The 23,702-nt window shown below is 37.2% G+C and overlaps 2 protein-coding genes across 4 annotated transcripts; one reads left to right on the top strand and one right to left on the bottom strand.

Annotated features, from left to right (window-relative positions):
* Nucleotides 1–336: 336 nt before the first annotated feature.
* cabp2a (calcium binding protein 2a) lies at nucleotides 337–7,641 on the top strand. 2 transcript variants are annotated; one of them, XM_062428505.1, is made up of 7 exons: nucleotides 337–384; nucleotides 731–952; nucleotides 4,463–4,493; nucleotides 5,386–5,520; nucleotides 6,859–6,968; nucleotides 7,152–7,299; nucleotides 7,616–7,641. In XM_062428505.1, exons 1-7 carry the CDS (start codon nucleotides 337–339, stop codon nucleotides 7,639–7,641), a joined length of 720 nt encoding a protein of 239 aa, XP_062284489.1. The 2 variants fall into 2 exon arrangements, with proteins under 2 accessions (XP_062284489.1, XP_062284499.1); XM_062428515.1 differs by lacking the exon at nucleotides 731–952.
* Nucleotides 7,642–8,546: 905 nt separating this feature from the next.
* Nucleotides 8,547–22,586, bottom strand: LOC133990244 (up-regulator of cell proliferation-like). Of its 2 annotated transcripts, XM_062428482.1 has the most exons (18): nucleotides 22,544–22,586; nucleotides 21,347–21,465; nucleotides 21,145–21,228; nucleotides 20,399–20,488; nucleotides 20,033–20,122; nucleotides 19,549–19,638; nucleotides 19,062–19,151; nucleotides 18,456–18,545; nucleotides 17,990–18,079; nucleotides 17,223–17,291; nucleotides 17,011–17,094; nucleotides 14,461–14,529; nucleotides 14,211–14,318; nucleotides 13,677–13,974; nucleotides 13,526–13,571; nucleotides 12,450–12,719; nucleotides 12,093–12,359; nucleotides 8,547–11,512 (listed from the first exon to the last, which is right to left on the bottom strand). In XM_062428482.1, the coding sequence occupies exons 2-18, from the start codon at nucleotides 21,373–21,375 to the stop codon at nucleotides 9,045–9,047; spliced, it is 4,332 nt and encodes a 1,443-aa protein (XP_062284466.1). In that variant the 5' UTR covers nucleotides 21,376–21,465; nucleotides 22,544–22,586; the 3' UTR covers nucleotides 8,547–9,044. The 2 variants fall into 2 exon arrangements, with proteins under 2 accessions (XP_062284466.1, XP_062284475.1); XM_062428491.1 differs by lacking the exons at nucleotides 19,549–19,638; nucleotides 20,033–20,122.
* Nucleotides 22,587–23,702: the final 1,116 nt, after the last annotated feature.

The raw sequence follows: 23,702 nt of genomic DNA, 5'->3' as shown, positions 1-23,702 counted from the left end.
CCAACAACCTATAGGAGTTTAGGATTTAATGCAACATCAGAAGCCTACCTTGCCTCTCACTGGACCAATAGGATCTTGGATTGTGGCACGTGCTATGAGAAGAGTCCTCATTTGCTTAGTTGTGGTGCCAGTGGAAATGTCTTTGGCTCACTGGATGTTCAAAGGAAATGCCATGTGGGATGAACTGGATGTAGTATGTTGCTGAATTTTTACCTTTTTTGTAGCTGTTGAGCACAGAGTAAGATAAGGTGGAAAAGGGGAAACAGTTGAGAAGTGAGGGAACAAAGGAGGAGGAAAGGGAGGGGGGGCTGGAAGAGATCACGAGAGCTCAGAGTCATGGGTAACATCAACAAGGCATCTAAAAAGAACAGTAAAAAGAATACGGTAAGAAAAGATTAATTGTTTTTTACTGAGAAAAGTAAATTCATTAGTGCGTTAAACTGAATATGTAAGATAATTGTAAACGTATATTTAGATATTAATATATAAACTTCCAAGTTTGTGGAAATTTTAATTTCTCAGCCACAGTTCAGAAAAAAATTATATTGCTAAAATGTCAGATGCAATAATTTGCAGTTCAATAATGATACTTAAATAAATGAATCATATTTTAAATGCTGACATATGGATGTAATAACAGTAGGTAGTGTGAATTAGCTTCATTGCAGTCAGCGGAATTTAAGCAGTAATGTTCTCTGTTTCCTGATCTGGCTGCTTCCCCTCCATTAAGGGGGTGTCACCTGTACAACGAAACGACAACCCATTGGCTGCAGCCATGCTAGGGGATCGGGGTGGTGCAGGTGAGGTGGACACAGACGAGGAGGAGGAAGGAGGGAGCGAGCGGGATATCGATGAGCCGCTTTGTGCTCTGGTTAAGAACTGCAACGTGCTGCACAACATAGTGGGGCCTGCTTGTATCTTCCTCAGACAGGGCTTCTCACAGAGCCAGCTTGTATGTATGACTCTCTCTCTCTCTCTCTCTCTCTCTCTCTCTCTCTCTCTCTCTCTCTCTCTCTCTCTCTCACACACACACACACACACACACACACTGGAATTATCATAGCCAAAATCTCTTTCATAAACCTTTTCATCCATCCATTTTCATAGTGCCCTCACTGTCCAAAGACTTGTGGAGTTAAGGTCATCTATCGGTTCAGTGTGATGTCATCACAGCTCTCCAATCCCATCTCCACCTATAAGTATTTCACTCAGTAAATCATTCATTGCTGTACACAATGATTTCAACATATTTAACTAGAATTTATGAGCACAATCAAATCTTCAAAACTTCTGTTGCATTTTTTTTTTACAAAACATCTCAATGACAAAAAGTAAAAAGAAAGAAAGACATTTAAAGGATCATTTATTCATATTGTATGTCCTATAGGAGTCATGGGCTGTAAAAAGAAAATAATTGAAAGTAGAACAGATTGTAGTTTAAAGACAGAGTTACTGCCCTCACAATTTGTCCAGATTGTAATTAACATCATAAATTCATTTTCTAACAGCACAGGAGACATCAGGCACACCTCCGATGTCTGATTAATGTCACATGTAGAGAGGGGAGATGTGGCAGAGATCAATAACAGAGTCATTTCCTGACTGTGCGGACAGCAGCCCTAATTGAAAAGAGCCATTAGGAAGGAGGTGATGTCTATAATCACAGGTGCTTTAGTGAGCTGGAGGCTCCCGAGATATTGGTTGACCTTGGGTTGAGTCCAGAGGAGAAACAGAATTTTTTTAAATATTTATTTAAACAGGGGCTGAATATCATTAATGTATGATGTGATGTAATTTACATATTCTTCCACTGTATTGGTGTGTTTTTGTTGAATGAATGAATATAAAAGTATGAAAGCTGTCCTAGATTCTTGTCTGTGTGAAGTGTTAAGTTCTGCCACTATTTTTTCATATGGCTTGTTTAACTGTGCACGTGTGACAGATTCAAGGTGACTCATCGGGACACCCTTTTTTTTTAAACGAGACCTAAAAACTTTTCTTTTTACGAAAGCATTTTGCTAAATGTCTTTTATAGGTTCTCCTTTTAACCCTTTTTAGAACATGTTCTGCTCTGTAGCACTTTGAGATTCCTAAAATATAAAGTGCAATACAAATAAAATGTATTATTATTATTATTATTATTACCCTCTTACCAACTTTATTTCAAAATGACTCTTTTAAAGCTGCTTTAATGAATATTTGTACATTAATTTATCAAATGTCTACATGTGATGTTGTTGATTGATATGTTGCTTGTACTGATGGAGACAGTTGGGTGACTCAGTTTCCCTAAGCTCTATAGAGTGATTACTTGGTCCAGATCTTCAATGTTTTGGTTCAGTTGCTGTCATCAGCATTGCTTCTAGCAGTAACAAGCAGCTTCCAAGAAAAAGCTCTGATAGTCCTACTGGGAACAGATAGCAAACTTGCTTTGGCCCAGATCCAACCCAAACCCGAAACTTTCGGCATTTTCATCCAGCCCACATTTCCCAAATCTGGGCACAAGCAAGCCATAGCAATGCTGTATATCAACCAAGAAAAAACTGATGAACCAGAATTGGCCCACATCCTGAATACACATACCACCACAGCACTGCATCAGCAGATTTTGTCTGGCATAGACACTTTTGGAAGTAGACAGACAGGAAACATGGGAGCGACAGGGGGGTGTGACATGCAGGAAAGGATGGATGACTACAGTCCACAAGGTCCACAGTGAGAGAATTATAATCACTTTGGTGATGTACACTTTTCTTCTTGTGCCATCATCAGAAACAAAATTTTAATTTGACCAAATACCTACAAAACTATTGTCATTTATCCCCATCAGGCTCAACTGTTTGGTGCATATTAGCAAATGTCTGCATGCTAAAACACACAACTAAGATGGTGAACACAGTTAACATTATCCCAGCCAAACATCAACCTATCAACATCATCATTATGAGCATGTTAGCATGCTGACCTCTTATGTTAGAACTCTGTCATAGAGCATACTTTCTGAGCAATCACAGTCATGAACTTGTAGGACAATTCCCTGAACTTAAAGTCACAGATCGAGGAAAGAGATGAGATTCCTCGACAGAATGCACAGATTAGTCTATGAGATGAATAGGGTGAGAGTGAGCCTTTACTAGTTATTAATCCTCCATAATCCCTTTTGTTCTCTAAAATGGCAAACTAAAAATTAGACATTGAATTGATGCTCATAGCAGCAGAGTATGATGTTTTGGACTGCTATTGAGAATTTTTTGCACACAGTACAAACCAAATGTCCTCTGGCATACTAATAAAGCTCATCATAAATGTATGGATATGTCTTCTGCTTTGCCTTTGTGCCCTTTTTCCCTGGGTGGTATTTAACTTTTGCTAAATGCAACTAAAATATTTGCCTTCAACTTGCCTCAACCTGACAGTCACAAATATTAGTAAAAGTGATAACAAGCAACAGCGTTATGTGTCTGTTTGCCGCACATTCATGTGCAGAGCCTGTGCAGGTGTGATAATGTTTATTCAATCAAGTGGCGGCAGGACCGCTGCAGATGCAGATGAAAAAAATTCAGCAACAGATAGTGAAATGAAAAACCGATAAGCTTTTGTGATTTGTAATACAATTTAGCGCTGTAATCTCTCTGCCACTGTTCTCTCCCCTGCATTCTTTAATCCAGCCTTGTATTATTCCTGCTGCTGATGTCACAGCTTCGTAGAACACATCGTGAACAGACGGGCATCACGTCTGTCCATGCCATCACACTGTGGAGCCAATTCAACATCAAACTTCAAATTGTTTTTTTGTGTGTGCTGTTGAAATTGGAGCAAACACATTTGTTTAAATTCATTTTGTCATTATAAGTATTATAAGTTCATTGATTTTTGATGATAATTTCTCAAAGTACCATTAAATTACCAATTCACCAATTCACTTAGTACATGAGCAAGCGGGTTGGAATTCTCTGGTTTGGTTTCTCAGAATTTTATCAACACATAAATAACTTAATCAGCTTTGTTGTGTCATGGACGCTTCACTTCTGTGTGTTTAGAAAGTGAGAGAGGGGCTAAAAGAAATCTGCATGCTTGTTCATTGTGTATTTGCAGTTTTTCACGTGGCACTGTACACTTTCAATGCTTGTTATGGAGCATATGCACAGCAGACTTACAAAGCTTCTGTACCAGCAAGAGCAGGATGAAAAGGTTATTAAGGTCAGTCCGATCAAAAATGAAATAATCCTGTAATAGAATCTCTGCTCGGGCAGACGAACATGAAACAAAAACAAAAAAATTAATATCGTCATAGGAGGGAAAGGAGTGGAGGAACAGAGCAGCTGAAGCACTGAAATGTTTGTTTTGTCATTGTGACTGTGTGTACTGTATGTGTGAAGCAGAACAAAATGCACAGAGTGTGTAAACTGACTGGCTGTCCATTGCTGTATGTGTGTTCTCTCTTCTATCCACGCAACTGCAGGACAGAGATCTGCGACCAGAGGAAATGGAAGGTACAGAGATATCAAATGTCCAATCTGAACCTTCGCTCCATCTCAGTCATTACATCTCTTCTTTCTGACCCGCCTTCTTTTTAATCCCTCTGTTTGACTGTGACACTTATGTTCAGCCTTTAACCTGTAATCCATTACAGTTAATGAGAAAAAATGTGTAGTTAAATTACAGATACTTAGGAAAATATTGATGATTACAAAGGGCTGTTACATCTGAAGTCAGACCTTTAAGATTTTCCTCAGGAGGGTTAATAGGGTGATACTGAATACATATATTGCTGTTTTTAATTCTTTGAAAACATTTTTCTTTTATGAAAATATAAATATGAGATGTATCATCGATTTCTTGGGTTTCTTGCAAAAAACACTTGTCCAGGTCAATGCATAAGTCTAATTTTGTAACCCTCTGCGATATCACAACTTATCCTTCAGGTACTTCTCTGCTGTGTCACCTTGCTGTTGTATTTTTTTTTCTAACTTGTTAAAAATGTGTAAAAGCAAAGTGAATTCAAGTGAATTCAATTTAATTGTCAATTCAAGTATAGATCACACCTCCAACATTAATTTGTAATTTGATTATGTGTTGATTTGTGATTTTTTTGGTATTATTATTAAAAAAAACATAATTTTATTACTAAGCTTTGGAGATATTTTAACTGATCAGAATTCACAAATCATAATTAGAAAACCATTAACATTACAAAGTCAAGATTTTAATTGCAAAGTTCCAATTACAATGTGACACAATGTCGTGATAGTGATATGTCGTGATATATCAGTATCAAACTCATCACCCCCCGCCATGAATGTCTATTTTTACTCAAAGATGCTATAATCAATTCAAAAAAGTTCGGACAGCAATCTCTCACACATATATATGAATTCCCTGCAGAGCTGCGTGAGGCATTCAAGGAGTTTGACAAAGACAGGGATGGCTTCATCAGCTGTAAAGACCTAGGAGAATGCATGAGGACTATGGGATACATGCCAACAGAGATGGAGCTGATAGAACTCAGCCAGCAGATCTGTGAGTCAGCACACATATTTTAAAAAAATCATGCAAAAAATGTAATGTATGGACAATGACACAGGGAATGTGAAGGATAATATGCAGTGTATATATACAATACTATCAAATGTTGGACACACTTTCTCATTCAAGAGAATCAGCTGTTATTGAGGTGTAACAAATTTTCACCAACTCGTTTTTTAGAACTGAGGCTGACAAGAATGTAAAGGTAAATAATGTTATTGAATAATTTAGTACACATAGGGCCTGATTTACTAAGATCCCAAATAGTGTGTACTAAATTGCGTGCACGGTGCAATAGATTGCACGTGCCGTTTGCGAGCGTTTTGCGGGTGATCTACTAAGAATAACTGCGTAAATGAAAACAGGGGCAACAGGGTGGAGACAGCAGTATTAAAATGAGGGTTTTGCGTGTCTTTATGGAGAATTTGGACGAGCAGAAAGCTGCAAGCACAAAATGAAATGTGATCAGGTTCTAGTGGAAGAGGTTAACAAATATATTGGGTTATAACAAAAACAAATATTACCAGAAAAACCGACATATGGGAGAATATTTGTGACAAAGTCAATGCTGTTAGTAAAACCAAAAATATTCCACTCCAAAATTAATAACACAGGTGGAAAAACTCTGTCCTGTCCTGTCATTGTGCCTCCGTCTCCTCCTCTCCACAGTAACAGAAGTCATCTGTGCCCAGTGCGCAGCCGGTTAATACCTGTCCTTCAAAGGTATTATTTATAGACGCAGTTAACGTCAGAAATAATACCTTCAGGTTTGGTAAATCACAATGCGTGTGCTAAATAACATATTTGCATTTTCTCCTCCCTGTATTTTGCACACTGGGGTTAAAACGCCCCATATTACATATTCATTAAGGCAAACGTACTAAATGGACAGCGCGTACTATCTTGCACAGTTGAAAGACACAAACATCAGTGCGCTGCGTTAGTAGATCAGCTTGCACATTTTTTGCGGGTGATGTCAAGTTTGCACACGTTTCTACACACGCAAACCTTTAGTAAATCAGGCCCATAATGTTTAGTTACAGAATTGACCTACAGTCACCATGTAAAGCAAATGTCTACAAGCTGTGGAGAGGACATGGTCTGATCTATCATATAACCTGGGGGTATTTACCTGGTGCTGATGGTATGAGTATGCACTCTACATTATTTCCATTACTTTTGGCTCTTGGGGCTCAGAATAACATTAACATTTCATGTTATCGCATGTAGGTCGCATAAAACAGTTTCTTACTGTAATTACTTACCTTTGTAGCACCTAACGAAGATCAAGCAACAATTTATTTTGTATCAAATAATATCCTTTTCCTCTAGGTGGCGGCAGAGTGGACTTTGAGGACTTTGTGGAGTTGATGGGTCCTAAGATGCTCGCTGAGACTGCAGACATGATTGGAGTCAAAGAGCTCAGGGATGCGTTCAGAGAGGTCTGCATTATGATCACTGCTATCAGTTAGAAGCAAGAATAACATATATGAATTTATGGCCAAAAAGCCCATCCACATTGCAGGTGGGCCCCTGCGAAGATACCTTTCCCCCACTTTTACTTCTTACGCATTTTATTTTCTATGCATCTCTCTTTTTCTCTCTATTCTATCTATTATTTTCAGTTTGATTCAGATGGTGATGGTCAGATCAGCCTTGGGGAGCTGAGAGAAGCCATGAAGAAGCTGATGGGAGAACAGCTCAACCACCGTGAAATTGATGAGATCCTGCGAGATGTAGACCTCAATGGGGATGGACAGGTGGACTTTGAAGGTGAGTGAAGATGGGATTTTCGCTTCAGTTAAGGAAGCTGAGCAATAAAAAGAAGAGTAAATGAAGCAAGGGAACATGGGAAAAAGGGAAAACCTTTCTTTTCCAAAGATTTGACCATAAAGACAGGCACCTGAAACTACTTTAACGTAATGTTAGGGTAAAATTATTGAAAATTCTGCTTTTGGCAGAAATGACAGAAGATTCTTCAAAATTCAATTAGCATCCAAGAAAACAAAGGTGAATAGTCTGGCTGAAAGGCAGAAAGGAGATCAAATAATTTTCTTGACCAATGACAATAACATTTCTTTTTTCACAGAGTTTGTTCGAATGATGTCTCGCTGACTCTTCACCAAACCTCTCTCTGCTGCACTGAACACAACATGGACCAGACTGCACACTGTTAATGTTCTTGTATTTCTTCTTCATGTACAAAGAATCTTGGTGTCTGTTCTGTATTTTATTTTCTGTCACTTCCATCATCTATCGAGTATAAGAGAATCCCTTCAATGTGTTACCGTTGTATGAATGTAACGTGTATTTACTGTAACATGTAATAAGAGATTATGAAGAGAGTGACAGCTCAGCAAGGATATGGTTTAAATAAAATGTTTAGAGGTGAAATTAAAGGTGAATCAAACACTACATATGAATTGAAACAATATGCAAGTTTGTATTACATTACTTGCTTGAAGGGTTTGTTTCATACCTCTAATAGCATCTAGCCATCTGCAGTAGTTGGAGTTAAGATTCACCATAAACCTAACCCTCATGCTAAGTTTGGGTTTAGTTGTCCCATCTCTAATATTAATTGCCTCCAACCTAGTACACCGAAGAAAAATTGACTTTATTTTGTTCAGTTCAAGGTGATTTTTTTGTGAACAGCAAATCATAGATGGATATCCCAAAACACAGAGAGATTAAAACAAATCTAGTGATCAAATATGTTTTAACATTGTTTGATTGAACTGACCCTTTAAATATCTAGTTTACTAAATTACTTGGACTTAGGTATAGAGTCAGATGTAACATTCATATAAATATGAAGATTTATTTTCAGAATTTCGGTAATGCATTTAAAATCTTCAATCCAAACTAACTGAAATGTAACTATTATGATTGTGACTGTGCGATATAGTTGTAGTATAAATAGTAAAAGTGAGTAATTTGTTAATAATAAATGAGATTATATTATAGACATCTTTAATGTACAAACTACCACATCAATTCACAACATATCAAGTTTCTTCAGGTGGCCTGTCAGCTGTGCACTTTTGATATAATTCAACATAAACAAATAAAATTCTTACAGATGCTGTAAGATTTAAATGTCAAATATCTTTTTGATACAGATTTGATAACACTAATATGATGTTATCAAATCTAAACACTAAAATGAATGTCCATACCTCTTTCTCTGTTCAGGTGGAAACTGACTGACTGTCTCAGAGTATATTTTTTGCAAGTATATATACATGTTTAATGTTTTATTTGTACAGTGGTCAATAGCTCAAATGTTAAAAAATAATAAATTGCACTGTAAATAAAAGACATGATGTGTAACATAGTTTTTCATTGTTAAGTTCATTGTCTCATTCATGTGAAGTTGAAAAACCAGACACATTCCCTTTGTTTGTATTTACAAATGACCTGGGTTTCCCAAACTTGCTTCTGTTAAATTATTCTTCTTCCTTTTCTTTCTGCATTCACATCAGTTTCCGGCCTTTTTTCTCAGGTGACTACATTTCTCATAGATCCTTCCAAAAACATTCTATCCTCCCGGCAAAATGTGTCAGATCACCTCTTTCTTGACACTTTTTGAGGTCACCTATCAGCTGCTTTTTGAGAGCATACACAGTCTCACTGTATTCAACACTGAAAGGAGCCATCGGTGGCGTCCCGCTCCAAACGGCAGGCAGGTACCAGCTGCAAAAGTCTGGATCAAACTCCATAACATCTGAGATCTTAGTGATGTTGGCCTTCGTCAAATTGGTGTCCTTCTGGATCATTTCGTTGAGCTGCTCCACTAACTCCTGATCTCTTTCCTTCCTCTCTACAGGAGGCATGTCAGACATATTGGTATGCACAAAATGACACAGTGGCTTGTTACCCACATCCTTCAGCCTTGTGAAAGCGTGCAGCACAATGTTCAAGATGTCTTCCTCTCTGGAGTTGTCCCTGGAAACACTTACGATTGTGGCGTCACTGAGTGCCACGGCGAGGCTTGCAACTTCCCGGTCACGCTCATGGCTGTGATCTTCTTGAGCCTTCTGATGTGGTTTCAGTCCTTCAGTGTCAATGATCAGGATGCAGTCACACTTGAGTTCCTCTCTGACGTCAATGTTGACATTGATCAGCTGGATGAAAGCCCCTCTGCTGCAGCTTCCTCTGCTAGTGGCAAATTTGACTCCAAACATGGTGTTTAGCAGAGTGGATTTTCCTGAGTTTTCAGCTCCAATGACTGCAATGACCTTGAGCTTACTTTTGGAATTCATCATGTTGTGCAGTTCGGTTAGCACCTCAGTGATCCACTTCATTGGGATGTTTGCTGCATCTCCATCAACAAGCTCAATGGAAAAACCATCTAGCAGCATCTGAGCACACAGTGCCGGGAGTTGCTCCATGGTTTTTCTTTGACAACTGTATTCTGGCAGGTAACTCGCACATTCATACAGCTGCCCACACTCTCGGAAAAAGTGTTTCAGGTGTAGAGAACAAGCATACATTTGCTTGTCAATCTCTTCCATTTGTTCTTTTTCTTTGGGAAATGTCAGACATTTCTGTTTGTATTGCGCCTGCAAAGCTGACAGCTGCTGCCGGGACAGATTGTCTAGATCTATTTCAAGCCATTTGAGGAAATAATAGCGTGGCACTTCTGAGGTGGACACACCGTTAAGGAAGCCTAACATTGCAGCGGTCATCTCAAATCTGTGCTGTTTTGTTCGGAACTTTTTTTCTGTTATTTCCAGTGACTTGCGGTAGTTCTCGATGTTCTGATTGCCAACTTTTCGCAGTCTCCACCACTCTTTTTCCAGCCATGAAATCGCTTTCCAGATGTTTCCTTGGCTACGTAGATGTTCATCTTTGAATTCGGAGGTGTTAGCAATAAACGTGGTGATTTTATCCACATTCTTCCTGGCACTCTGACATTCATCAGTGTGCTCATCAACCAGGATTCCATTGCAGCGAGCTTTGTCAGCCAGATTTGCCAGCTGCACTTTGTCTGGGCATCTTTCTAGCATCTTGGAGATGGATTCCTGGATGACTTTCATTAGCTCTGCATCTGTCTTCTTCTTACTCAGATTAGTTGTCTTTAGGCTTGGTTCCAAAGTCATCATTTTTAATGTAAAGTTTTTCCCCTTTTTGCTGCTAATCAAAAAGACTCTTGCTTTCACGACTCTTCCTTCCAGACTCTTTAAGGCACCAGCTTCTGATTCATCCCAGAAGATATAAACAGCTGTAGATGTCTCACAGAGGAATGAGAACTGCTTGTCAAAAGCCCTGATGTCTCCCCTGAGGTTGGCAATGGCAACTGGCTCAGTGAATATGTCTATGTTCCTGTTCCCACATGGGAGATACCAGCTGATTTCAACCAGCCCATTTGAAATCCTCCTGGGGACATCACCACACACCATGTGACGATGATAAAATGTGTCATTTTGTTGCTGATTGTTGCTAAGCAGTTTGTTTAACATCTCGGACTTGGATGAGAGCATCTTCCCCAGCCTGACAAATGACACCAAAGGAATATCAGAGTGCACAAGTCTTTCTTCACAGTTCAACTTTCTGAATGCCTCTTTGGAGGGTCTGAAGGTTCGGACAATTTCGCGCATAGCCCACAGCATCATTGTGATTTCTCTTGTTTCACTGTTGGGCAGCAGGAGCGGGACAGCAAACTGGCAGAGTGACATTTTCTGAACTATGTCCTGCTGAAAAAAGCTGTCTGAACACAGAAACAATGCTGTTATCAGGTCCAGCGGATTGATGGCATTGCTCTTATCTGAGTCCATGTCGCAGGACAAACATTTAACACTTCTAGCATTTGCATTCAGCATCATAAGTTTCTTCAAAAAGGCCCAAGGAAGTGACTTTGCAGTTTCAAGATTGCTCTCTGAAGTATCATTATGATTAATCTCCAGCACTGTGCTTGGTGTCAGCTTGTTTTCATACTGATCTTCAAGTCCAATTTGTGACAGCACTTCCATCAGACATGGATCTGTGAATCAAAATGAACCACACAATTTTAGACATGAAGATCAATTTAGTCATCAATGGGTATTGAGAGTGTGTATGGGGGGGGGGTCTACTCAGTTTGTGAGGTCATTGTACAGACTTTTTCAAGTTTGACAAAATAACCCCTGATGGTTATTTTTGCTTAAGCTTAGAGGAAAAAAGGGGACATACTGTATGTGCACCTCTACAGGTCAATATTTATATTCTGGGGCGCTACTGGTATACTGTATGTTTGCATGATTTACAGTATTAAAAAAAACCCTCCCCTGTTTCATAGCACTTTAATGGATGTTAAATACTTAAGTTGTTTAGTTTTATTTCTACTCAGTTCACTGATCACAAATTCATCATACTTACTTGAATAAAGCCCACCCTTACTTATCATACAAAAGTTGCTTTTACTATAGCAAATATTTTTTTCCCATAATATATATAGTATTTGTATTATATGATATATACGGCTGCCAGTTGTGTTTGTGCCAATGTACTGTAAATACAGTACATAGTAGTATGGTTAATATGTTATGATTTTGCTTTGTTTTTAAGGCAATGTAACCTCTCACCTGTGTGTATAGTTGTAGAGACCGGCTCACTGTAATGACTATTTAGCACAGTTAAGACAGAGATGGTATAGTCTGTGTCTGGCTCTAAGTCAGAGAACATCTTGTAGCAGTCCTCAGTGTGTATTGCCTGTGGCTCTTTCTCCGGACTTGTAACAGTTATAAGGTATCGATGTGGAATTTTCTCCAATTTGTCTCCTTTGGTCCATTTCAAGGACAGAGCGGTGGCCTCTGAATGCTCTTTTGTTAGGTGTCGAGGAGCTGGCACCGCTGTAAAAGAGCAGTCCTTTCAAAAAAACTGTTTTATTCATTTAGTAGAGTGTAAACGGACTACAGTGAGAGAAATATGAAATGTCCTACCTGTGAAAACAGATTCTTTGACCCATTCACTCCGATTGCCATCTTTGTCTTCCGTGGCCACGCTGAAGAAATATTGTTGTCCTATTTCAAGGTTGTTTATTTCAATTCTATGAAAACCTTTGATGACTATATATTCTTCCATCCTCTGAAATGAGTTCCACTTCACTCTGAAGCTCATAGGTCCATCCACTCCTGTTGGACATCCCCAGTTCAGGACCACAGAGTTTGGCTTGATTGACAGGAACTTGATCTTACCAGGAGGGGGCACCACTGGCAAACATAAAACATCACAAGAAATCATTCAGAGCACTTTGTAAAGTGATTTCAGGCATTGTGTCTGTTTCAGTGTCATTAAAATGGAATAATTTTGTAAAACATTAACTAGTTGTACAAACAGAGCGTCACAAGCTTCTGTATTAAATTTAAATCAGGAGAGGGCTATTTAGTTGTGAGGGGTTGAACACTTAAAGATACTGTATGTCCTACATTCTAAATATTAAGCTCTACATATGACATTCATTTCTGCTTATAGAAAGAATATGTGAGAGTGTCTTTCTGTTAAGTAAACCAATTTTGCCATCTTACAGTACTTATTAACAGAAATAAATTCTCAAAACCATTAATATTATGTGGACAAGCACAGATTAAATTTGCGTTTTCAGGGATACAGTATGCGTCAAAATACAGATTCTGAACAACTCAGGCACAACTGATCTGATGTAACATTTGTACACTTGTGTATGGAACTCATAAGTCGCTTTTATATAAATCACACAGGTTCTATTAAATAAATCTTCTTCCAACTCACATACACACTTAGAAATACATTTTCTGAAGCAAATGATTCATTCTCTGTTTAAAGAGAGGCAGCTTTCAGGGTTTCAATTACTCAACTGTATTTTAGTTACTGGGCTTGTGTTTTCGCAACTACAGCTTGTCATAAAACTCAGATAAAAAACAGACTTTGTTGTTTCCTTATAGGTCTGCTTCACTATGGCACATTTATTGATCTTTGATCACCTCAAATACATCAGTGTGCCTGTAATAAGAATACCTTTGTATAAGTATTTACTGACCTGTACCAGGTAGTCCACGATCCTGGTTTTCATCAGCTCCACACATCTGTAATTCAATTGTATAATAAGAAAAATTCTGCACTTCACTAATACAAGATATTTTCCTAATATTTACACATTTTAGATTTTTTTCTTTTTCTTTTTCTCGTACCTGTCTTGCTGCATGTTGCATAGTCTGCAAGATGATGTCGTGTCCTTTGTGGCTTTCCTGTGCACATCTTCTGCAGATCGGCATCAGATCAGTCCTGCAGAAGATATCTAAAACCTCTTCGGAGTGATGACAGCGTTTACCCTCGAATTCGGCAGTCACATCTATGAGTGTGTGCCTCTGCAGGACCTTCACTTTGTAGTGCGGGCGGACATCATACTCACAGTAGGAAATGCTACAGGTCAAGCAGGTCTTCATAGCTGGAGCTACACTGCAAATGTCACAAATCACCTCCTCGTGTCTGTTTTCAATCACAAAAGTAAAGTGTCGCAGTTGGACAATGTATTTTTCTTCAAACTATTGTTTTTTTGTATTGTGGATAGATTTGGAAAAACCTGTGAGATAATCACAGCACAAAAACAGTAACAAATTATAAGTAATTAGTAGGTTGTTAGTATTTTTGTGCAATGGCGTGCAATGGCCATCATGTTCTTCATCGCCTTTCTTAGCTCAATAATAATGTAGTAAGTGGCTCACATGTCATCAAGCACAGCTGTCTCCTCATCAAATTGGGAGTCCCTTGATCCAGAATAATCAGATGTGTCAGATGTGATGTTAGATTCTGCTGTCCCTGCATAGTCCCAACTGAGAATGAAAAGGACTTGTTATCATTTACTCCAGCCAAGGCTAACTGTATTAAGAAACAACAGGCTACTATAATGCCACCTTATGGTAACTGTGAGAATTGCATTATGTATTTTTCAAATTCAACATATTTTTGTCTTACTAGGGATCTGGAGGGGAAGGCTCAGACCACTTTGGCTCCGGTCTGGACATCGGACTGTCCACTTTCTCCCTGAAAGTCAAGAACATATTTGTTTATTTGTTTTCAGAGATTAGCAGGACAAGAATACATGGTGGATATCCAAATGGCAGTTGGGGAAGCTGAAGAAGTTGAGGAGTAATCAGCCTTCAGATGACTTTGGAGAAATTATCAAAAACCTTAATTGAAATTTCTTAAAATGAAAAACAAACAATTAGCCTGTGATTGAAAATGTGACCAAGTCTGGCTTCAAACTGTTTGCCTTTGAAATAATAGGGGTCATCCTGAGAAACGTCAGATATGTCTGTCATATATCCATTAGATGTAATAGGTTTATCCTTCATCCTGAAAAATTATACAGGTACAATATATTTATTACAATTTACAAATATGTTATGCAACTAATGCCATCCTTCCTTTCCATCAGCCACACTGAATAAATGTTTCTTTTTTGTGAACAATGATTTATTTGTCTTGAAGTATGAACGGTCCATAGCAGAATGTAAACATGAGAAATGAACTGTAAAATAAAGAATTCAATTAATACAAGAAAATGAAAAGAAAGAAAGAATTGACTTTGGCTGTAGTTTTTTGTAAAAGATAGGTAGATAGCACGTATTGTAGAACAGTACAACCCAGACTCAGTTCAAAGTAATACTTGGTACAAACCTACTTTCAAGATTTTCTTTTCCTCTGTTGAGAAGGCAAGATTTATTTGTTTCACTAGGCCTACATGTGATAATGATAATTGGCAAGTAAATGTACTGTTTCGACAACATGTATCCAGAGATGGTAGAAGTTTGTTTAGCTTTATTAGTTTTCGTAATGGCTTTGTTATGCTAGTGACTGGCGCTGTAATGCTTTGTTGAAGGAAGTTAGTCGAGCCCAGTTGTGTTGTTGCATTTAACGTTCGTTTGAAGTGTATAAAGTACGGAGCCCGTAAAGGATCATGCAATATCTTTTTAATGTTGACGGAATCGAGCGCACGTTTTATTAACTTGTTCACACGATTTAATAAAACGTGAGCACATTTAATTAACTTGTGCTAACGTTTTATTAACTAGTGTGCACGTTTTATTAATTTGTGTGCACGTTATTAACTCGTGTGCACGTTTTATTAACTTGTGTGCACGTTTTATTGAATTGTGGCCACAATATAGCTATAACGTGCGCACAAAATACTAATACGTGGCCACGAAATACTAATTTGTGGCCACGAAATAGGTATAACGTGTGCACGAAATACTAATTCATAATATTAATATCATTCCTGGACAGCTGGGTAAGCAAATCGAGCGCACCTTCTCTAGAACCTGCAATAGCCTACATCCGGACCAAATTCTGTTCACAGTTTCAGCTTGAAGTTTACATTTTCAGAGCTCTACAATGTGCAGCTGTCACCAGAAATACGGGAGGCATTGAGAGTGCACCGAGCACCCAGGAATGATATTAATATTATTAATTAGTATTTCGTGTGCACGTTATACCTATTTCCTGGCCACGAAATAAGTAGGCTATAACGTGCGCACGAATTAGTATCTCGTGGCCACGAATTAGTATTTTGTGCGCACGTTATAGCTATATTGTGGCCACAATTTCATTTTTTTTCTTTTTACCATGATCCTTTACTGGCTCCGTAATAAAGTGATAAGTGCTACAAAAAAAGGCAGCTAACTAAGACTAGCCTTAACCTCTAATGTTAGCATGTCGAGCACGCTAGTTGTATGGCTGCATGGTAATGTATGTATGTGACTTGACCTTGTAATCGTATTGTTCTGATGTAAGCTGATGTATTGAAAACAAGCTGGTTTCAGTCCATATTAGCAGTAAGCAGTATTGAAGTTAGTGAACATTTTGTATTATTATTCATTCATGTCATATATATTTACATTGTTTATTTAGATATTTTCAGCTGTTATCTTTATTTTTTGGTTGAAGTTAGCCCAGTCATAATGAGGACAGTCACAGTAGTAGCACTGAGTCTTTTTGTTGTGTTTTTCAGTATAATAAAATCATCTGGCACCTGGATAAAAATGTCTACATTCAGTGTATAAAAGAAATCTTCATATTTTGTTTACCTGTTGCTCACAGCCCTTTTGTTTTTGTTAGTCTTGTAGTTTTTATACTGACAGATGTCTCACTGTTCAGTTAGCTAACTGTTGAAGCAGTGACATGCAGGCCTAGGTAGCTGAGTGGGTACAGCACATACCTTATAATTGCAAGGTCAGTGGTTTGAGTGATGTAGCAAACCTTTATTGCATCTGCTTTCTTGCAGATGTACTGTATTACTCTACTATAGTGTAATAGTTACGTTTAACTAGGGGGGCAGGCAGCATGTGACAGATTTTTTCAAAATGTGAAAAATTATTTATATGAAATCACCAAAGTTGCTTAAATTTGTCAAAGAAAAAATATAATTTAACTGACTAATCAACTGTTACAGCACATGTTTTCAACAGTAACTTGACCATGTTATGACACAAGAAACTTCAATATTTGAAGTGTGATTTTTACCTGCTATGGATAACATCATCAGGGACTCTATGATCAGTTCTTACCACTGGATACACAGCAGATGGGGGACATAGGGAATTTAACCTGAAAATCATTACAGACAGTAACACAGTAATATGTATCAGCTTTTTCATATGCTCCAGTTAATTAGACAGATGTTTAGTGTGGTATCAGACAATAAGACAGATTTATATGCAGCAAACATACACTACCTTGGTTGGTCAATAGGACACAATACACGTCCACCCCAAGCTTGGGGCATCCCATATGAGCGCCATTCTCTGAAAGGAAGTCAATAGAAAAAATAGAATCACCTGTTTGTATTCACTTTTTTTGTTTTGTTTCGTTTTTGCTCTTCAATCTACCAAACCAGATACAGACACAGATGTCATCTTTCCAAAAATATTTCAAGGTTTTCAGACATAAAATCAGATATAAAAATGTAGCATGTAATATTTTTCATACACATGAATACAAACTAGAAGAGGCTATATTTTCTGAACAAACCTTACATGTGCTCATTGGCAACATTTTGTCATTGTAACAGTACAAAGAGTTCAAGCTGCAGTTGAAATGAAAACAGGAACTCAAAAACTGAAAGAAGTTCAAGTAGTAGTTACTGCACAATGGAAGTGGAAAAAAGAAGATACGATTTCAGTTAAAGTTAAAGTACATAAAGCAGTTGGAGTTGGAGAATTTGGTATGAACACTGGAGTTTGTAAGAATTAGACTAGGTGAAGAAACTTTGTTGTTGTTTTTCTTCAAACATAAAGACATCTATCTCTTTCCCTGTGTTAAGTCCATTACTATGTGCTAAATATACAGTATGTCCAAAATATTCTGTGTATATTTTTACAATAAAATTACTTTCTTTTCCTTTTCTGTAAAGTTTTGAGCAATCCAATGAAATCTGATATTCTACATATTCTTCTGCACTCAAAGAAATCAGAAGCCGTTATTGCATATATTATCATCTTACTGTTTGTCTTTGAAAACAAAAGGTGGTTCAATGGACTTCTTAGACCTCATGCTCACACTTCCACTAGTGGTCCACTGTGGTGACTTCAATCTGAAAAGCAACTCACAATTTCAGAATGTTTTCATAATAACACTTTTCTATTTGACATATACCTTTGAAACCCTTCTTTACCTAACTGCTATCCACCAGCAGATTATTACAGGTAAAAAGCCCTCTTTGTCTCAAGACATAACATCCATTTCACTGTGACTTTAAAGGTACCCTGTGTACTTTTTTATTTGTTCTATAGCTAGTCATTGAGTTAAATAAGATCGATGCACATTTGCATTAGTTAAGTATTAGTAATACTGTTAGTTAAGTTAAAGCTTAAGTAGCACAGAAAGATAGATTACAGATCACGGTGTGCTCAGAGAGTTCATACTGTACGTTTATATAATAAGTAGTATATGGATTAATGTCATCTTACTGTTTGTCTTTGAAAACAAAAGGCGGTTCAATAGACTTCTCAGACCTCATGCTCACATTTCCACTGGCGGTCGACTGTGGTGACGTCGATCTGAAATGCAATTCACAATTTCAGAAAATGTTTTCATAATAACACTTTTCTATTTGAAATGAACATTTTCTTTCTTTTCAACATGGCAATGTAGTCAGTCATTTAAATGTTTAAACCCTCCTTCACCTATATACAATGCCTATCCACCAGGAGATTATTAAAGATAGAAATCAGCCTTGCTATTCCAAAGACATAAACCCATTTCACTGTGACTTTATCCTGTACAATTGTTTCCACTTGTACTGCAACTAAAAATTGAGTTGAATGACATGATTGATACAACTCTTAAAATAACAGTGTTACCAATGCTCTCATCTAACTCTCATCAAGAAAACTGATGAGTGTATGTCCCAAAATATTGACCTTTTGCTTTAAACCTGTGGTTTGTAAAATCAAACTTTTACTTGAACAAAAGAACATAAGTTAAGTAACTTGGAAAATATCGATTACAGAGCGTTAGAGAGCTCGTGCTGTATGTATAGTATAGTTATAGTACATAAATTCATCTCATCTTACTGTTTGCCTTTGAAAACAAAAGGTGGTTCAATGGACTTCTCAGACCTCATGCTCACACTTCCACTAGTGGTCCACTGTGGTGACTTCAATCTGAAAGGCAGCTCACAATTTCAGAATGTTTTCAAAATAACACTTTCTATTTGACATGAATATTTAGTTACATATACATTTGAACCCTTTACTTAAGTTCAACTTAACTGTTATCCACTAGGCGAATATTAAGGGTAAAAAGCCTTCTTAGTCTAAAATCATAACATCCATTTCACTGTGACTTTAAAAGAACACGTGTACCTTTTTACTTTTACTATAGCTAGTCATTGAGTTAAATAAGATCGATGCACATTTGCATTAGTTAAGTATTAGTAATAATGTTAGTTAAGTTAAAGCTTAAGTAGCACAGAAAGATAGATTACAGATCACGGTGTGCTCAGAGAGATCATACTGTACGTTTATATAATAAGTAGTATATGGATTAATGTCATCTTACTGTTTGTCTTTGAAATCATAAGGTGGTTCAATGGACTTCTCAGACCTCATGCTCACACTTCCGCTGGTGGTCGACTGTGGTAACTTCAATCTGAAATGCAAATTCACAGTTTCAGAAAATGTTTTCATATAACACTTTCTATTTGGCATGAATATTTAGTTACATAAACATTTGAAACCCTTCTTTACTTAAGTACAACTTAACTGCTATCCACTAGCAGATTATTACAGGTAAAAAGCCTTCTTAGTCTAAAGACATAACATCCATTTCACTGTGACTTTAAAGGTACCCTGTGGACTTTTTCACTTGAACTATGGCTAGTCACTGAGTTAAATAAGAAGACTGATGCACATTTGCATTAGTTAAGAATTAGTATTACTAAGGCTTAAATAGCATAGAAAGATAGTTTAGAGAGTTTTTAGAGAGCTTATGTTGTATGTATAATATAGTATAGTCATAATACATAGATTTAATGTCATCTTACCGTTCTTCTTTGAAAACAAAAGGCAGTTCAATGGACTTCTCAGACCTCATGCTCACACTTTCACTGGTGGTTGACTGTGGTGACTTTGATCTGAAAGGTAACACACAATTTCACAATGTTTTCATAATAACACTTTCTATTTGACATTAATATTTTATATGTCACATATGCATTTGAACCCTTCTTTACTAATGTATAACTTAACCTTTACCCAGGTAAAAAGCCTTCTTAGTCTAAGTATAGTTAAGTATTAGTATTACTATTAGTTGAGTTAGAGCTTGAGTAGCATAGAAAGATGGTTTACAGATCACAGTGTATTCAGAGAGCTCATTCTGTAAGTTTATATAGTAAGTAGTATCTTCTTACTGTTTGCCTTTGAAAACTAAAGGGGGTTCAATGGACTTCTCAGACCTCATGCTAACACTTCCGCTGGTGGTCGACTGTGGTGACTTCGATCTGAAAGGCAACTTGCAATTTTAGGGAATGTTTTCACAATAAAACTTTATATTTGGTATTTGAACATTTAATTACATAATTCAAATGTTTGAACCCTCCTTTTGGCTCGTGGGTATAACTTGATCCCCATCGTTATAGGTAGAAATCATACATTTTGTGCCACACCAATATACAGTATATCTCAATATCTCAAAAAATACGTTGTCTTATGTTAGGCCTATATTATCTTATGGCTGAGTGCAGTGTGAGATTTTGTGTCTTCTTTCATTTGTGTGAGCACTGCCAGTTCGCAGTGATGCTAACAAAAGAAAGGAGAAGCTATGATACGGCCTTGAACCTAAAAACTCAGCAGATAAACAAGAAGGGGCAGACAGAGTTACGAATAGACAAAAAGCAACTGTGTACTAATTCAGAAGACGAGTGTGTTATGACGCATGTAACTTCATGTACAAATAATCGCTGAGTACTCATTCAGGTGGCTCTTTCAGCCTGACAAACTGAGACATCCACATTTGCAAATGTGAATTCAATAAAACTCCAAAAAGACAGAAGCTCTTTATTTATTTTTCTTTTATTAAGAGGAATAATTCCCACAGTTTGCAAGTGTTGTTTTTTTTTTTTTTTTTTAGATGTTATTTGAAATACACTGATCTTACCTTTTGCCCTTGTACTTTGAGTCGGCAGACATTCCTGACAATTCTTTCTCACGAAATGCAGACAAAAGTTCTTTCACATTCACTCTGAAAAGTATTAAAACAGTTAAGTTCTTCTGCTGATCTGTTCAGTTGAAAAGATAATAAAAAACACATGAATTAAGAATGGTATTAATATGTAATAAGTGAAGTTATGGATTCTTACCTCACATCATCCTCCTCCTTTGAATCCATCACCCTATTGATTCAGGAGTCAGTTACATGATACACATCCATCCACCTTTGCGCCATAGAGCCAGTGGACCATTACAGATAAGTATCAACCTGCAGATGTGTTCACAAGCCAAATATCAAGTATCAAATGTTAAAATTAAGTTCAGTATGGTAATATGTCAACACCCAACATTAAAGATTTGTCATTTATTGCTTGATGTCAGTGCAGTTTAAGAATCAGGGTAAGTAATTAATTATTGAATAATATTATTGGCTCATGACTTTGCTGGTAAATGTGCCACCACCACAAGATTCATCAAAATGAATCATGACTGATTTCCCAGTTTAATACAGTGTAGCAAAAGGCCTTGTTTAGTAGCTCCACTCCCTGTTGTAAACTGGCCTGAGCCATTAATACTGGTATAAAAGCACAGAAGCTGAAGGGTGAATGATTGACTTCATGCGTGACTGATTTACTGGCATGGGGATTGGTTAAACCTCACCCTTGCACCCACATTTTCCATTGTCATTAAGTTCTGAACAACTTCTATATCTTTCAAACCAAGCAAAACAAATTTCAACACAAGCCTTCAAAAACACGCATGTCATCTTTAAAAAAAAACAAAAAAAACCATAAATACACATATTTAAATGCATTTCAGAATACATTATTATGAAACTGAGGAGGAACATGACAACTGCATGCAGTGTTTCCCACAGAATTTTGAGAGATTATGGTGGTGGGATCTCAGTCTGACCTTCTACGGGGCTCCGGGGGCATGTTCCCCCAGAAGAAAAATGTGTACATTTTTAAGTCAAGTGCATCATTCTGGTGCACTCTAAAACACAATCCTTAGGGAACTTTAACCAAAGCGTATTTCTCTCACAGAAGAACAAAGCAGTTAAAAAAGTTGTGATTTTAATGTATGCCACAATTATGTTCCTTCCAAAATGTATTTAGAAGTATAAACTTTAAAAAAACATTTATAGCTGCACTCCTGGTGTTACAATGCGTGTCCATGTGGAAGCAAACACCCATATATTGACAATTTTGAACAGGAAGCTCTTCAATGGAAATATACAGTACCATTACATGAAGGCAATGTCTGTACTGCAAATGTTTACAGTAATGGCTTATAGAGAATTTAATATTTCAGAAATTAAATAGAAAATTGCACAAATATCCTACCTGAGAGAGTTTCTCCTGGAGTGTGTGTGTGTGTGTGTGTCTGCATAAGTTCAAGTTCCACAAAGGTGACGCACACACCAGGGAGACTGTACAAAGTCTGTTATTAGATGTGTTATAAATTCTTCTTGTTGCGTAACTTTGAATAACATAAGATGAACATCTGTGGTAGAATAAAAATATATGTATTTGGGTTCAGTCTCCAAACCTATTTTACACATATTTCATTTGTAGTTTTGTCTACTTACAAATTGTGTTTTTGCAGATCTTAAACTGACTACAAAGACTTGTTTTCATTGTTTATTATTATTCTCTTGTTAGTTTTCTTATAGTACTGCCTTCTAGTGTAGGCCAAGTTAAGAAAGGATTAAGTGTCACATAATATACAAGTTACAGATCTATATTTTTAACCTGGGGCTCCACTGGAATCATGGCAAATAACGCTTAATTTTTTGGCAGCACACTCGAGGCCTTTGTTGACATCTGCTCCACCTTCCTACCACTTACCAATCCAATATCCTCCTTTGGTGCCTGGTCCGTGGACCCGCCCCAGTTTACTTGTGTTATGCGTAGTAAATCTAATATTGCATTGAATTCTACCTGACTCAGGGTCTTTTTGACTCTTGAATTTCTTGTTCTTATGCTGTACAGATACATTTTAAATACAGATTAAATAATTAAAATAAAGATGAATAAAAAGTGACATACAAAGTTAATTTATATTAATTTATTATTTATATTAATAAATTATATTAATGGTGAAGGGGACTGTAGCTGAGGATCTGCCAGTCAATGTAGGACCAGCTGCCAAGCAATATGCTAGTGTGGTAAACAGCACATACAGCCAGTCAAGGTCCAGTCAGGCAGTTGTGAAACTGAAATTTACAAAAATGCTAGTTTCACTTTAAAAACTCACTTTTACAGCAGCCTCACTGGTGTCTTCTCTCAGCATGCTAATCAGGTCAGAGTGCCTGTTCAGTGAAGTGCTCTACATACACAGACACATGCAGATACAGCAAGATAACTGCGATATGATAGATAAAATAATGAAGAGTTTCCATATGACATTTGGGTCAAAAGCGATTATAATTCATCTATATATATATTTGTACAAGTGGGTGACAAATCCCACTTTTTTCTTTTGATTACAAGGGCATATTGC

The sequence above is a fragment of the Scomber scombrus genome, chromosome 2 (assembly GCF_963691925.1).
Source record: "Scomber scombrus chromosome 2, fScoSco1.1, whole genome shotgun sequence".
Taxonomy (NCBI): Eukaryota; Metazoa; Chordata; class Actinopteri; order Scombriformes; family Scombridae; genus Scomber; species Scomber scombrus.
The sequence above is the reverse complement of the archived record's forward strand: the minus strand, read 5'-3'. Positions and strand labels throughout refer to the sequence as shown.

Coding starts and splice junctions, on each gene's coding strand:
- cabp2a (XM_062428505.1), top strand. CDS start 337: ATGGGTAACATCAACAAGGCATCTAAAAAGAACAGTAAAAAGAATACG. Junction 385..730: donor AGAACAGTAAAAAGAATACG/GTAAGAAAAGAT, acceptor CCCTCCATTAAG/GGGGTGTCACCTGTACAACG. Junction 5,521..6,858: donor AGAACTCAGCCAGCAGATCT/GTGAGTCAGCAC, acceptor CTTTTCCTCTAG/GTGGCGGCAGAGTGGACTTT.
- LOC133990244 (XM_062428482.1), bottom strand. CDS start 21,375: ATGGATTCAAAGGAGGAGGATGATGTGAG. Junction 20,123..20,398: donor TTAGTTTTCAAAGGCAAACA/GTAAGAAGATAC, acceptor GTTACCTTTCAG/ATCAAAGTCACCACAGTCAA. Junction 14,319..14,460: donor CCTTCCCCTCCAGATCCCTA/GTAAGACAAAAA, acceptor TTTCATTCTCAG/TTGGGACTATGCAGGGACAG.